General features: G+C 41.5%; 1 protein-coding gene across 4 annotated transcripts in view; it reads right to left on the bottom strand.

Annotated features, from left to right (window-relative positions):
* The window catches only part of LOC308588659 (cystathionine beta-synthase-like), a 32,671-nt gene that overhangs the window by 14,227 nt on the left and 4,190 nt on the right, over positions 1 to 14,254 (bottom strand). The window contains exons 1-4 of one of the 4 annotated variants that reach the window (XM_081197185.1): positions 11,506 to 11,556; positions 9,168 to 9,355; positions 3,818 to 3,924; positions 3,009 to 3,143 (exon numbers count right to left, since the gene is read on the bottom strand). In XM_081197185.1, the coding sequence (XP_081053311.1) occupies positions 3,009 to 3,143; positions 3,818 to 3,924; positions 9,168 to 9,355; positions 11,506 to 11,541 (466 nt within the window). In that variant the 5' untranslated portion in view covers positions 11,542 to 11,556. Of the gene's footprint in view, positions 1 to 3,008; positions 3,144 to 3,817; positions 3,925 to 9,167; positions 9,356 to 10,441; positions 10,469 to 10,907; positions 10,917 to 11,505; positions 11,557 to 14,254 lie in introns of those variants that run through there. The other 3 variants (XM_081197188.1, XM_081197186.1, XM_081197187.1) reach the window with 3 other exon arrangements.

Genomic DNA, 14,254 nt, shown 5'->3' with positions numbered 1-14,254 from the left:
CGCTGGCAGCAGGAGTTCAATATGGGTATGTCTTTGAGTTAACATCTTACATCAAAAACCTAACAGTACCTAACTATCAAAGGCTTTTCACCAAAGCCAGACTGAATGTCTTCCCCTCTGCAGTGCTGGATGGTAGGTTGAGAGGAGTTCTCTACCAGGACAGACTTTGCTCGTGTGCTCAAGACATTGATTCCATAGATCATATTTTGTTACATTGTGCGAAGTATGAGCAGGCCAGGGCTGAACTGATACTACCCTTGCTGGTGCCTTTCCCGGGAAAGTCAGAGGCTCACTATGTCAGGTTCCTACTGGAAGACCGGACAAAAGCTAGAACGTTGGCAGTGGCAAAGTTTTTATCGGTGGTTGCAAGAACAAACGAGCCCTATATTCCAAACAAAGTGCTTGATTAACCTGGAGGTAGACGGTATGAACTCTGTATTAATTTGTAATGTTTTGTTGGGTCTCTGGACCATAATAAAGATTGATGATGATGTTTAAGATTATAGTACTAGGTATTGTGCTGTGTGAGGGATAAACTATACTTCCCAGGATTCTGTTTGGGAAGCCATGTGCTTTAAATGTATGGTATGGGTGTGAAAGTAAACCTGAGCAGAGTGGATCATGCAGGAGGAAGGTGCAGTAAGTTCTGAAGCAAATCAGAACACAAGAAGCTCAGTTGCCCTTTCTCCCATCTGCCCTGCGGACTGCTTAGTTAAAGCCACTCCAATGGGTTTCCTGAAAAGACATCATCATCATCATCATCATCATCATCATCATCATCATCATCATTATCATCAACTTTATAATAAAGTCTTTATTACCTGCTCTTCACCAGCAGGTCCCAAGTCAAGTTACAAGAATTAAAACAGATTACAAAATTGGGTAGGTTCTGAAAGCACACATCTCAAGTGTCAAAGGTCAGGGTAAAGAGGTAGGTCTTCAGCATTCACTGAAAGGTGTATAGTCATACCTTGGTTCTCGAACAGAATGAGTTTTGGGAGTCCGTTTGACTCCCAGAACCATTTGAAAAGCAAGGCATGGCTTCCGATTGGCTGCAGGAGCTCCAAAGCATTCAGCACCAAGGTATGACTGTATAGTGAAAAAGCCACAAACACCTCTGTGGGAAGGGAATTCCACAACTAAGTGGCTGCCACAGAGAATGCCCTCTCCCAAGCCACCACTTCATGGACTTCTGAGGGAGGTAGAACTGGTGGAACTAACAAATGGGTCCCCTCTGTTGACCTTAACACCTGGAGGGGTCTGTAGGAAAGGAGGCAGTTGTTCAGACATCATGCCCCCTCTGCCTCCTGGCTTCCCTATGAGAGAAGATCATAATGGCAGAGGGGAAGCAGAGCAGTGCCAAGTCCTAGGCAAGATCTTGGTCCATTCCAAGCCCTGACTTTTAGATAGACAGGATGTGGCGCAGCAATAAAACTACTAGCGCATTCGCAAAGCTAAGCAGGGTCTGGTATGGTTTCTAATATCAGAAAATTGTTGGCTGGAGCCATGGGGGGTTGCTCAATTACACTTTTCAAGATGGCTACTGGTTCACCCTACGACTGCGCAGAGACTTCTGAAGCTCTTTGATCTGAATAAATTGGAACGCTGAGAAGCATAAAAGAACGGTTTATGTTTTTCAAGACTCGGTGGAGTAAGGTTGATGAGATCATAAAGCCTTGCAGCATGCTTACAGGGGGTAAAAGATTGGAGTAGTCTCTTTCTAACAAGCGAAGCAGAAACAAAGGGGATAATTGTGTTTCCTATAGTATAGGGCATGAAAGCAAATTGCACCTAATCCGTGTGTGTGCAGAACAAAAACAGCACAGATGTTAAGCCCTTCCCATGACTAGTTTGCAGTGTGCTTCTGCTGAGCACTCAGGTTTCATTGGGAATGAATGGCCGAGGCAGCTGTCGCTCATTGAGATGAGGAGGCTGACTGGGGCTTTAGCATTAGGTGTCAGTGCAAGAGGAGAAGCAAAGCGGATTCAGAAATGAAGCACAGATTTCTCTGCTATGGGGAATAATGGGTGAATTTGCCCACCACCCGGAGTTTCCATATCCTGTCGTCAATGGAGTTTTATAGAAATGGCTGCTATATTTGACCAAGATCAAACAAACGCTCAGGAATACAATGCAGAGCACAGGAGAAACGCACACTGATTTCCACTGCTGTGGGTGAAGTGAGACACCTGTCGAAGTGCACAGAGATCGCAAGGGCTCCATCTTGTGCCTCCTCCTCCTCCTCACAGTGATTTCATTCAGCATGCCAGGGCAGAACAAAATGAATAGGATTAAAGACGGAATCCCTTTGGGAAGGACGAGGAGACACACTGACCTGCCAATGGGATCTTCTCACACTTTAGACTGAGGAACTGGAGAATAGATCCTTTGGGTGCATTTACCCAGAATGCATATACAATATTCATATAATTATGTATGCATGCATGTATATATTATGTGCACATATTTAAAAATCACTTTTGGGTGAACTTAAGAAAAAAGTACAGTACTTTTATTATTTTTGGTTTAATTCTTTGCTACATAAAGCCTTGCTTCTTAAATGAATCTGCTGCCTGTATATGCAGCGGTGACAACTCACGGACATCTTCATACGGCTCTTAAAGCATTGCAGCCCTTGTCCCATGGAGAAATCTCCATTTGTGAACCTTTCCTATTTTTAAATTTGTGGTTATTTTAAAATGTCCTTTAAAGCTGTTATAGAACCGTGTGCACCACTTCACCAGCTCCAAAGCACACATATTTCTTCAATAATGATGATGGTGATGATGATGTGGGGAGAGAACGAGCAAAGACAAGCAGGGCATTTTTGTCAAGGGGATCCATGTAGCAGAGCTGTTTCCCATCCCACCTCTGCATCCATTCCATGGAGGTGGATGATCATATCACAGAACTGGCACAAACGTAATGTTAAAGATAAAACAAAGGGTGTCTTTTGTCGTGTGGAAAGGACGTTTTAAAAAGCACAAAAGCTATTTGCTTCTCCTCACCTGTGTTTCCTGAAGTAGGCTCAATGAGTGTGTCTCCTGGCTTCAGAGTACCAGCTCTTTCTGCATCTTCTATCATCCTCAAGGACATTCGGTCTTTGACACTTCCTCCAGCATTGAAATACTCACACTTGGCCACTGGAATTTTGCATCAAGCTCACACATTAGAACATGGACTCAAGATCCTTTATTGCTGTTGTTATCACGTTGTCTAATAAGTAATTTTGTTTGTTTTTTTAAGACACTGGTCCCCTCGGCCTTATACACAGAGCAGTATCAAACCACCAAGAACCCCCTAAGCACCCTGGGAAACACAGTTTGTTAAGGGTGCTGAGAAGTTTCAGGAGACCCCTAACAATTCCCAAAGTAGCTAATAGCCCTTATTGTGGCTAAAAATAAACTCTTTGTAATAAGGCTTTGGTTCCCTTCTCTAGATTCATTCACCTCTGATCTCAGTTAGCACTGGAAAATATTGCTATGTGTAAATCACAGCTTGTATGCCAGTCTTGGACCTCCAGGCTTCCTCGTTTGATCCATGAGGCTTTTGGGGAGGGGTAAGCCACGCCCACTCACCCTTCACTTGATGTCATACAAGTAAGGGCAGGTCTTAACTGAAAGGGCTCAAAGCCCACTTTCAGCAGCTCCCAAAGTACCCATTTACCTCCGTTTCCCAGCATTCTGCACAAATCATTCCTTAGTAAGGTCTATATGCTTAAATGACCCCTTTTTTCATCACTGATACTTTGAACTCCTGTAACACAGCATAGAGGGGGGGAATCTGACAAGTGGAATGAAAGCAAAAGGACACTCACAGAGCTCACACTTCAGCCCATGGGCTTTTGAAATCTTGTTGACACGGACCAGAGGGGTGTGTCCAATTTTCTCCAAAATAGATGACAGAATCTTTGGTTCTTTTGGACTGCATTAGGAGAAAGAACGAAATGGAAGAATTTATGGAACAAAAAAAGTTTTTTGTGGAGTTTCAAAATAAACATTTTTATATATTAACGACTAAGAGCCACACAGCAACATTTGAGGAACTTGTTTGTTTGTTTGCTTGTTTCAGCATTTCTATAACATTTAATATTTCAAATATCTCTGTTCACCATAAGGTCACAGGGCAGATTACATCTAGAATGAGATAATACTATATTGATCAACATTCACAATGATTTTAGATTCTTCAAAATACTGTATGAGTACAGTATGTATGGTGAATAGGGATGGGAGAATCTGCCAGTTTTAGTTTCTCTCAATTCCCCCTCCCCCAATCTTCCATTTTCCACATTTCCATAACAATTGTGATTTTAAAAAAAAAATCCTCATGAAAATTCACCAGTGTATTTGTGAAAAAATATCCTAATGTACACATTTTGGCATGTAGTTTTTGCCTAACCTAACATACACATTTTTAAAAAGCAATTTCCCTTAGTATAATGCATTTTTGTACACATTCCTTGGCTGTAGTGTGGAATTGAAAAATTTGGATAAGTGAATTTTGAAGGATGGCTGTTTTTCAAGTTGTGCACTGTTTCAAAAACTGTGTGCGTGAGGTAGCTTCCACTTTAAATGTGAACCAAATTGAATTTCCTCCCCATCCCTAAGAGTGTGTGTATGTGTGAGGGAGAAAGTATTAGCCACTTTGGTTATTCCCGCTGCTGGCGGAAAAGGGTTAAGCAGTGGGGGGGGTTTTCTAAAAAAAATGTTTAGCGGTACTCTTTTTCTACTCTTATTGAAATACTGCCCCTCAATGAGGCCAAACTTAGATTCACAAAATGTTTAGGGGTATGCAAACCCCTGCGTCCCATCAGGAAAAAAGCGCTGGAGTTAAGCATCCCTAGGTAAAGACACCTATAGAGCTCCTCTAGATGAAAGGGGATCCTGGCCCAATCAGGATCCTTCTGTTGAACAGAGGAGCTCAAAGCATGTACACCTGTCTGCATGCAGGGTAGCAATGCATGCCAATTGAGCACCTGATCAGTGGGTTATGTGGCAGGCGCATGTGGGCAGCTCAGAATGGGGTTGGCCTCTGTAGAGAACGCACAGTCTCACTACTAGGCTGGGCTTCGGGATAGGGATAGGGGACTATGCTTATTTCACTTCCACGTCACATTTGCATGCTTTTACTCATAGCTTTTCCAGTTCTAGTTCCACATGACTTTTTATTTTTTTTAATGCTCTCAAAATATGTATTGCAGAGGGTTGGCGTAGATGACCCTTTGGTTCCCTTCCAACTTTACACTTCTGTGATTCTGTGTACTTAAATACTTAAACTGCTTATTATAAGAACACAGGAAGCTGGTCTGCATAGTATGGGCTGCCCAGTATGCAAATGTAATTTAATAATAATAATAATAATAATAATAATAATAATAATAATAATAATAATAATAAATAGAGCTACTGCTCTACTGCTCAGCTACAACCCTTTCATGGGTATTTAGATAAGTACTTTCCTCTCAAAATACGGGTTGAAAATGACCATTTATATCTGTGTAAGCTCTGGTTGAACATCTGGAGAAATGCAAGATTGGGTGGACAGCAAATTAATCCAAGAGGTGTGGATCAGGGCTTTTTTGTATAAGAAATCACAGAGGTAGAGTTTTCCAATCCCATAAATTTGGCACTGCACAGCTTCTTAGAGAATATGTAAAAGAGCTCCCTCTAGGGGCTTTTCTTTGAACTCATCGTTTTGGAATATTCTTAGGGGACTGGAATTTATCGTGCGTGTGCTTTGAAACTGACTGCCTCAGCTACTTGTAGTTTTCATTTCATGTATGAGAAAGGAGCAACATTCAGCGGTGACAAGTTTGCCAGACAGAGAAGAAAGCAAAGTGAACTCTAGGAGAAAACAGTTTTCTAATTGGCAAAATTATCAAGAAAAATGAACAATGTCTTAAACTGATATTAATCGTACCTGAGATGTTCCCCTAACTAAGTGCTTACGATTCTCATGCAACTCCCACATCCCACAAACTGCTTCAGATCACAGTATCCCTTCATCATGGTGAAATAATTCCACTTTCTCCAGCGACGATATATTGCTTAGCAGTGAAAAGAGATCATCCCAAAAATAAGTCCTTCCTTTAGAGAATCGTGCCCCCTCCTCACCTGAGCTAGGTAGGTATGCCTGGAGATTTATGATGCCTTAACGTTTAGGACATATTGTACTTAGAAGAGATAGAGCTAACATTTTAAACAAACAAGTCACCAGGATATCCCAGATGACTTCTAAATCCTCCTGTTTATCATTAACTCATTTTACTACAGGAAGCATTCGGTTACAGATCTATGTTATCTTGCACAGGTTCCAGCAGAAAACTTTGTTTTACTTTGTGCAGTGTAGAGCTCTTGCACACCCTACACATTTAATAAAGAAGGACAGGGTTTCTTTCTTCCGCCTTCCTCTCTTATAGTTTAATGATTTTTTTAAAAAAAAATCCTTACAATGGACAGCTAGGAAATACTTTGATGTTGCTAAATTTGATGGTGGTTTGTAGATCTTGGCAGAAGCAAGAGGATTTCATTACCCTCCCCCCAACAATTTGCTTTGGTTTTGTTTTGAGTGGTGAGATGGAAATAAGCTACTGCTCTTAAGTGTACAGTGGTACCTCGGGTTACATACGCTTCAGGTTACAGACTCTGCTAACCCAGAAATAGTGCTTCAGGTTAAGAACTTTGCTTCAGGATGAGAACAGAAATTGTGCTCCAGTGGCACGGCAGCAGCAGGAGGCCCCATTAGTTAAAGTGGTGCTTCAGGTTAAGTACAGTTTCAGGTTAAGTACAGACCTCTGGAATGAATTAAGTACTTAACCCGAGGTACCACTGTACTGGGCAGTTGCAAGAAGGTGCACCAGTTATATTGTAAAAAGAACACATTGCAACAACCAATGCTACTTTATCTGATGACATGGAAGAAATGTCTTCTTTTATTTATACTCTTCATAATTGTTCCAAAATGTAATTAATTCATTTATGTCAGATTGAGAGGATAAATCAGCCCTTTTGCCCAAAATGCTGCTTTCTCCAATTCCATTTGTTATGAAACAAACAGGACCTCCAGAAGTGCTTCTGGTTTTTGAGAACTACAATGGTACCTTGGGTTACATACGCTTCAGGTTACAGACTCTGCTAACCCAGAAATAGTGCTTCAGGTTAAGAACTTTGCTTCAGGATGAGAACAGAAATTGTGCTCTGGCGGCACAGCAGCAGCAGGAGGCCCCATTAGCTAAAGTGGTGCTTCAGGTTAAGAACAGTTTCAGGTTAAGTACGGACCTCCGGAATGAATTAAGTACTTAACCCGAGGCACCACTGTATTTCTAACAACCTTTTTCATCTGTGGAAAAGCTGAACTAAGCACCAAGCTGCTGGTGCAGGTGGTCCTGTGATAGGGGAAGCCGCAGCTCTGCTCTCAGACAGATCACCTCCCCGAGCAATTTCTAAACAGATTTACTGCTCTTTTGCTTATGCAGTGAATAGCTATTATCATTTCACACAAACCAGCTACCACGAAAGATAGATTAGAGAGAAGCCTTAAGGGTGCCACTCATTACTGTTTGCATTTTGAAACTCAGATGAGAATGAGTCTGTGCCACACTGCAGCTGCTCTTCTGAATCTCTTTTAAATGTAGGACTTGTCCACATTACCGCCTTAGAGCACACTGCAGTTGTTTCACTTGTGTGTTTCACAGCACTCTCTCCCCCCCCCAGCTGTTCATGTTAGTGTGGCTTCATTGACGTTCGCTGCCGGGAAGGAGATGTATTTACTTTATGAAAAGGTATTTGCACCTTGGCTGGAGGTGAATTAGGAACTGCTTAAGGACTCCAAAGGATGTAAAGCTGGTTTGAGATACAATGCTTCGAACAGCAGTACTTCACAACAAAGTGCAGGACAGATACGCATTCTGAAGAGTTATGTGAACGTGGAATAAAACCCCAGCAATGGAAATGCAGTGAATGCACAGCAAATGGGAGCACAAACACAACCATAGAAGTTCTGGTTTCAGTGACTTGGATGGTCATTTCAGCATTTCCAAGTCTCCCAGTCTAGAGACGTAGGGTGTTTTTTCCCTGCTTTCCCCATCATAATAAATGTGGTTCACAGGGGGTCACCATCAACACCTCCCATTCTTGAGTAACTTTTGGGTTCCAGCACCCTGGCAGATCACACCGCAGATGTCTGCCCCTCAATTTTTTTTTAGGGCAGTGGGGAAGAGGAGTGACCAGTACTCCAAGCAGCACCAAGCTGTGCGATCTCATCACCTTTTTAATTCCCCACAATGTCCTTGACCAAGCATCACCTTGGAGCACAGTGAGGAATTAAAAGGCCCAGTCATGCAGGAATACTTGAGAAACTGCCACCATTGGCAGTTAAGCCTACCTGGGCTCACTGACAGAGGAGTAGGCCCACTCAAAGATACTCTGGCCAGGGCCCCTCAAATCTGAAGAAAGCCTTGGAGGACCAACATGCAATGGAAATCATGTATGCTCATCATGGGAATCTGAAAAAGGTTCCTGGGACACTTCACAATGTCTTCATTTTGTAATTCAAAAGCTGAGAACCAACAAAGAATAAGAAGCCACCGTGTGGACAAATTAGGCTCATCCAAATTAGGCTCAGAAGGAAATGACCAGAACATTAGTATAGTACCAACCTGGTGCCATCCAGATGTGATGCAAATGATTGTCCAAAACATCTGGAAGTTACCAGGTTGCCAAAGGCTCATATAGGTGTTTATGCATTTGGTTTACTCAGACGTTTAACCAGATGTACATGCACATACGTATACAGATAGATATATAGGTATAGAATATATGTGTGCAGCATGTGTATAGCATGCTGAACAATTGAATATCAATGATGAAAATATTGTAGCTAAAAAAAGAGAGAGGGAGGGGTTGGAGGGAGGGAATCTAGGAGTGGGGAGTGGGAATAAGGGACTGTACTGTTCGCTAGTAATAGTGTGAAAATCTTAATAAACTAGATTGGGGGGGAATGAAAACCACATGCTGAATCTCTGATCTGAAACTATACTGGAATATGCTCACAATACCGCTTATGAACATCTACTTTGTGATTCATACAATATATATTTAGGAGGAACCCCTCAAGGTGGGAGTGGACATTGAGAGGTAATTTTTAAAATTCTAAATGCTACTTACATAGGTACACAGCTGTGAGGTGATTCTGAGATGGGTTTTCCTGGTTTCCATGTACATCTGCTGGGCAAATTAGGACGAATCCATGTGTTGCTGTTGTTAGTTTTGGTCTCTGGGTTTTCGATATCTCCATTGAGGAAAGGGCAAACCCTGATGGTTTTGTTGGATGTGAACACAGAAGCCATCATCACCTACAGAAAGAGAGGAAATTGGTGGAAGCATATGGACAAACAAGTTCAGTTCTTCAACTCTAATGAGGGGGGTTTGAAGTGTCAGATATGTGCTTATTAATGTATTTGTTACAATTTCTGGCATGCTGTCTTTGAAAAAGGAAGTAGTAAATTGTTATTTTTCTAAAATAGCTGAGCATTAATGAATGTGACCAGGCCCATCAAGCTCACAAGCCAGAAATTCAAGCCTAGACTCTGGCAAATCTCTATGGAACTCAGTTGCATGGCAGCCACAGAGAATTGCCATCCTGTCAAATCACTTCAGATCTTCACGTTTGCTATGAGATTCCTCTCTACAATACAGAGCCCTGTGGCATCTTAAAGACAAACAAATTTATTGGATATAAGCTTCTGTGGACTACAATCAACTCCATCAAATTCATTAAGTGATATCCCAGAAGCAGAAACTCGGGGTGGGGGGTGGGAGGGGCAAAGATTGTAAACACTAACAGTGAGGCCAAAGGGAAGGGAAATGCAAAAAGTAACAGGATGGTCATAATTACATAATTAACACTAATTATTCATAAAACAGTTGTTTATAATCTAGACATCCTAGCATTAGTAAGCAAATTAACATATGTAGCATGATATTTTGAAAACTAGCTAACTAAATAACTAACAAACCAACAAACCCCACAACTGTCCCTCTTGGTGAATTGCAATTTTACACATTCACATTGCAACTTTCCACAGAACTTCCTTCGTTCTAGTTTTGCCACTCTCAGCTACAGTTAAAAAGTTCTCCTGCTGGTTTTTTAATATTGCAGTTCCTGGTTGTAATAGCATTGCCTCTGCACTTTCTGCGTTTCCTTTCCTTGTGACTTCACAACTGATCTTGCCCCCATTTCAAAAAACAAAACAAAACAAAACAAAAACAACTATGTATGTTTACTCAGCAAAACAATTTATGCATCAGATCTAGTGGGCTCTAGTCCACACAAAGTTTATGCCATAGTAAATGTGTTCATCTTTAAACTGCCACAGGGCTGTTTCTTGCTTTGTGCTGCAACAGACTAATACAGCTGCACTTCTGGAAATAATCTCTACCAAGAATGCCATTTTCAGCTGCAGACACTTGTGAATTCAACCGGGTTCCATGGTCCTGAGTGACAGGCTAGATAGAGAGCTCCAATGCTCTGAGAGACGTCTTCAAGATTATCTTGTGTTTTCCACAATTCACTTCATCCTGAGTTCAAAGGTATGATTAAGAAATATCTAAAAGGGTCAGACCACGGTTAAATCTGAAGTAATTGCAGGTTATTGACTTCAACAGGGCCAAGGTACAACCCACGGCATCTTTACAGGGTATCAACAACCTTAATTGCTTAAAAGTTATACAATTTGAAGCTACTGCGAAAGCTTGAAAGTAAGGGATAGTTCACCCTTTCATGAAGGTTTTGACATGCCAAGGAGCAGTTCTTTGAATAAAGCAATTCCATTCCATTCTTCACATCCGTTACCTTTAGAAAGAAGGCTGAAATCTAAGAATGCAGCTTCCATTTTGGATACTTACCCTGACTTTTGGCTGGTCATTTTAATTCAGGGAACAAGCAAACCTGTGTACTGTACAACCAAGCTTGATTTTGCTGGAGCAATTTCCTAAGAGTCTCTTGCTATTTTTTTATGTTATTATTTGTAATTTTGGAAAAAGATTACCCCACCTTTCCACTTTTGGAAAAAGTGTCCTACTTTACTTAGTTCAATATTTTAACTGTGTCTATCAAAGAAAAAAAGCCTTTGGGTCCAGTAAACTATGGGCCAAAGACTTTAGTGTGTTTTAGGATTTAATATGCAGCTTTTCCATCCAAAGGCCGTTTGTGTGGGAACTAATAATTGATGGGAACTTTGGCAGGTGTGGAAGGGGAGTTTAACGCTTTCTTCTCTTGTCATGGTCCTTGGTCCTGAGGCACCCCTCCATTGAAGCTAGTATTTGCTTCCGGGGGAGTTGGATTGGAAATCCCATTGACACCACTTTTTCGCAATGGCGTCATCCTTCATTTCCCCATACTTCCGCCTAGCAGTGCTACTGAGGCTTTTAGTGAAACTTTGCATCAACTAAAGGCACAGAGTCCACGCAGAAGCCCATGTGAGAAACAGAAGACAGATTATACCTCATATTCCTTTAATGAACTCAGGTGCGAAGTCATTGCCCTCTTTTTGAATCCCAACTTGGGATCACAGGCATAAAACGCCGCCCGAAACTCTGCCAAGTGATAATTGCTCGGCAGTTTGCCAGGTGGCACAACTGCCACAACATGTATGGGACTCAGTCAGTTTTGATTATCACAAGTCTGTGATCATGAAGGCGATTGTGAGTGATGTCATTTGAGGAACGCTATAGGAACACGGAAGTATACTAGTATGGGGGTTGTCTGGCTATACAAAGCCTATCTTCCCTTTGCTGCTTGCTTCTGTGATTCATGCCTTGGCAATCTCCCTGGCCTACTTGCTATTTTACATAAGGCTGCCTTTGAAGAGTGTTCGGAAATTTCAGATGAAAGTGATGGACTATATGACACTGGCTGAGATGACTGGCAGAATCCGTGATCAGAGGAAAGAGACGGCGGAAGAGGACTGGAAGAAATTTAAAATTTATCTTAAGAGTTATTATAAAATTGACGAAAGCTAAAGTGCCGAGGTGGTGAGAGAAAAAGGGAAACAGTGACATAAGATTAAGCTAAAGAAAGGACTAAGAGGACACATATTTGATAAAATTGCTTAGAAGCTGCTGAAATAATCTTGGAAATAGGGATGCAGAAAGGGGAGGTATGGGGGAGTCCGAGAAACGAAGGTTACAGAAAAAAGGTTATGAAATTATACATGTTTGTTTGTCTTTTTATTTGTTTGTATTGTTTAAAAAAGGTTGTAAAACTAATAAAAAATTATTAAAAAAAAAAATGAAGAGTGTTCGGAAATTTCAGTTAGTTCCACCACACTATCTGGTGGAAATGAGCCAATGGGAGCAACATAGCAACTGTGTTAAAAGAATTACAGTGGCTTCCCCTTTGTTTCTCAGAATAAATTATTATTATTATTATTATTATTATTATTATTATTATTATTATTATTATTATTATTAATACCCTGCCTATCTGGCTGGGTTTCCCCAGCCACTCTGGGTAGCTCATAACAGAATTAAAGGCACAATAGAACATCAAACATTAAAAACTTCCTTCTAAAAGTTAGTTGTTTATTGCCTTGACATCTGATGGGAGGGCGTTCCACAGGGCAGGTGCCACTACTGAGAAGGCCCTCTGCCTCAAGGTGCTGGTTTTAACATTTAAAGACATATGTGGTCATGGCCCAGATTACTTTAGGGAACAAAGTGAGCATTCATATACCAAGGTTATCTGAGGGAGCCTTGCTCCAAATCAGGGGTCAGATTGGGGACAACGATGAGTAGGGCCTTCTGCTGTGGTGGCACCGTCACTAAAGGAATCATCTCCAAAGAACCCAGTTCAGTATTGAGGATAGTTCTAAAAAATAATTTACTATATATTTTAGAAAGTTGTTTCTGTTTATTTGCTATGCAGCAGAACACCTCCAAAGATGTCATAACAAAATTTTGCACAATGGTTTTCGTCTCTGTTTGGATGCAGCTGGATGCCATTTTTAATGAAGACGGCAGACTGAACCTTGCTAAACTTCTGATATGTTTGTTTAGGAGAGTTGCCAAACAATGTCAGGTACAAGGCTACTAGTGTAATATAAGTAAATTACAGTGGTACCTCGGGTTAAGTACTTAATTTGTTCTGGAGGTCCGTTCTTAATCTGAAACTGTTCTTAACCTGAAGACCATTTTAGCTAATGGGGCCTCCCACTGCCGCTGTGCAGCTGCTGCTGCACAATTTCTGTTCTCATCCTGAAGCAAAGTTCTTAACCTGAAGCACTATTTCTGGGTTAGTGGAGTCTGTAACCTGAAGCGTATGTAACCTGAAGCGTATGTGACACGGAGCAATGGAGCCAAACTACAAGAAAGAAGATTCCACCTAAACATTAGGAAGAACTTCCTGACAGTAAGAGCTGTTCGACAGTGGAATTTGCTGCCAAGGAGTGTGGTGGAGTCTCCTACTTTGGAGGTCTTTAAGCAGAGGATTGACAACCATATGTCAGGAGTGCTCTGATGGTGTTTCCTGCTTGGCAGGGGTTGGACTCGATGGCCCTTGTGGTCTCTTCCAACTCTATGATTCTATGATTCTATGAACCTGAGGTACCACTGTATCTTTCAATTTATTTTAACCACTGGTTTATCCAGACAATAAGGATAGGTGAAGCCTGGCTGGGATTGCAGCTCTATTGGTGTACATTTATCTGGAAATAACTCCTTTTGAAGTGGGACTTGTTTCTGAGTAAACATGCACAGGATAGCACCAAAAGGAAAGGCGTCTACTGTTCTATATCCAAAATACGCCGCATCTTTGCAAGAAGAAATTAAACTAAATTAACTGCAGCAAATCGAGGCATCAGATGAACACTGACTGTGCATTGGGGAAAACCAGTCTGTATGTTTAAATGCTGTATCAGTTGTGTATTTGCCACATATCAAAAGCACAATCAGGGCATGGGAGTCACACGGCACAATGGCACAGTAAGTATGCTGGTGTTTATGACATTTGGCACTGTTCCCTGGTTTTCAAAGTGCAATACACTCCGGAACATGCACATTCTCTCTCTCAGATCCTGACCTCTCAGAACTAATGGAGTGAAAGGTACAGCAGATACAACCCTTTGCTCTGCAGAGCAAGTCACAGGTGTATGTGACACACCCCTCACGGTCACCTGCACCAGCCATCAGCCTACTTTGCAATTCTCTTTGCAGATAGCATGTTATCACCAAGTACATGTTCCATCTTCCAGTTG

The sequence above is a fragment of the Podarcis bocagei genome (assembly GCF_964188305.1).
Source record: "Podarcis bocagei genome assembly, chromosome: 6".
Lineage (NCBI taxonomy): Eukaryota > Metazoa > Chordata > Lepidosauria > Squamata > Lacertidae > Podarcis > Podarcis bocagei.
This window is presented reverse-complemented; position numbering and strand designations above follow the sequence as displayed.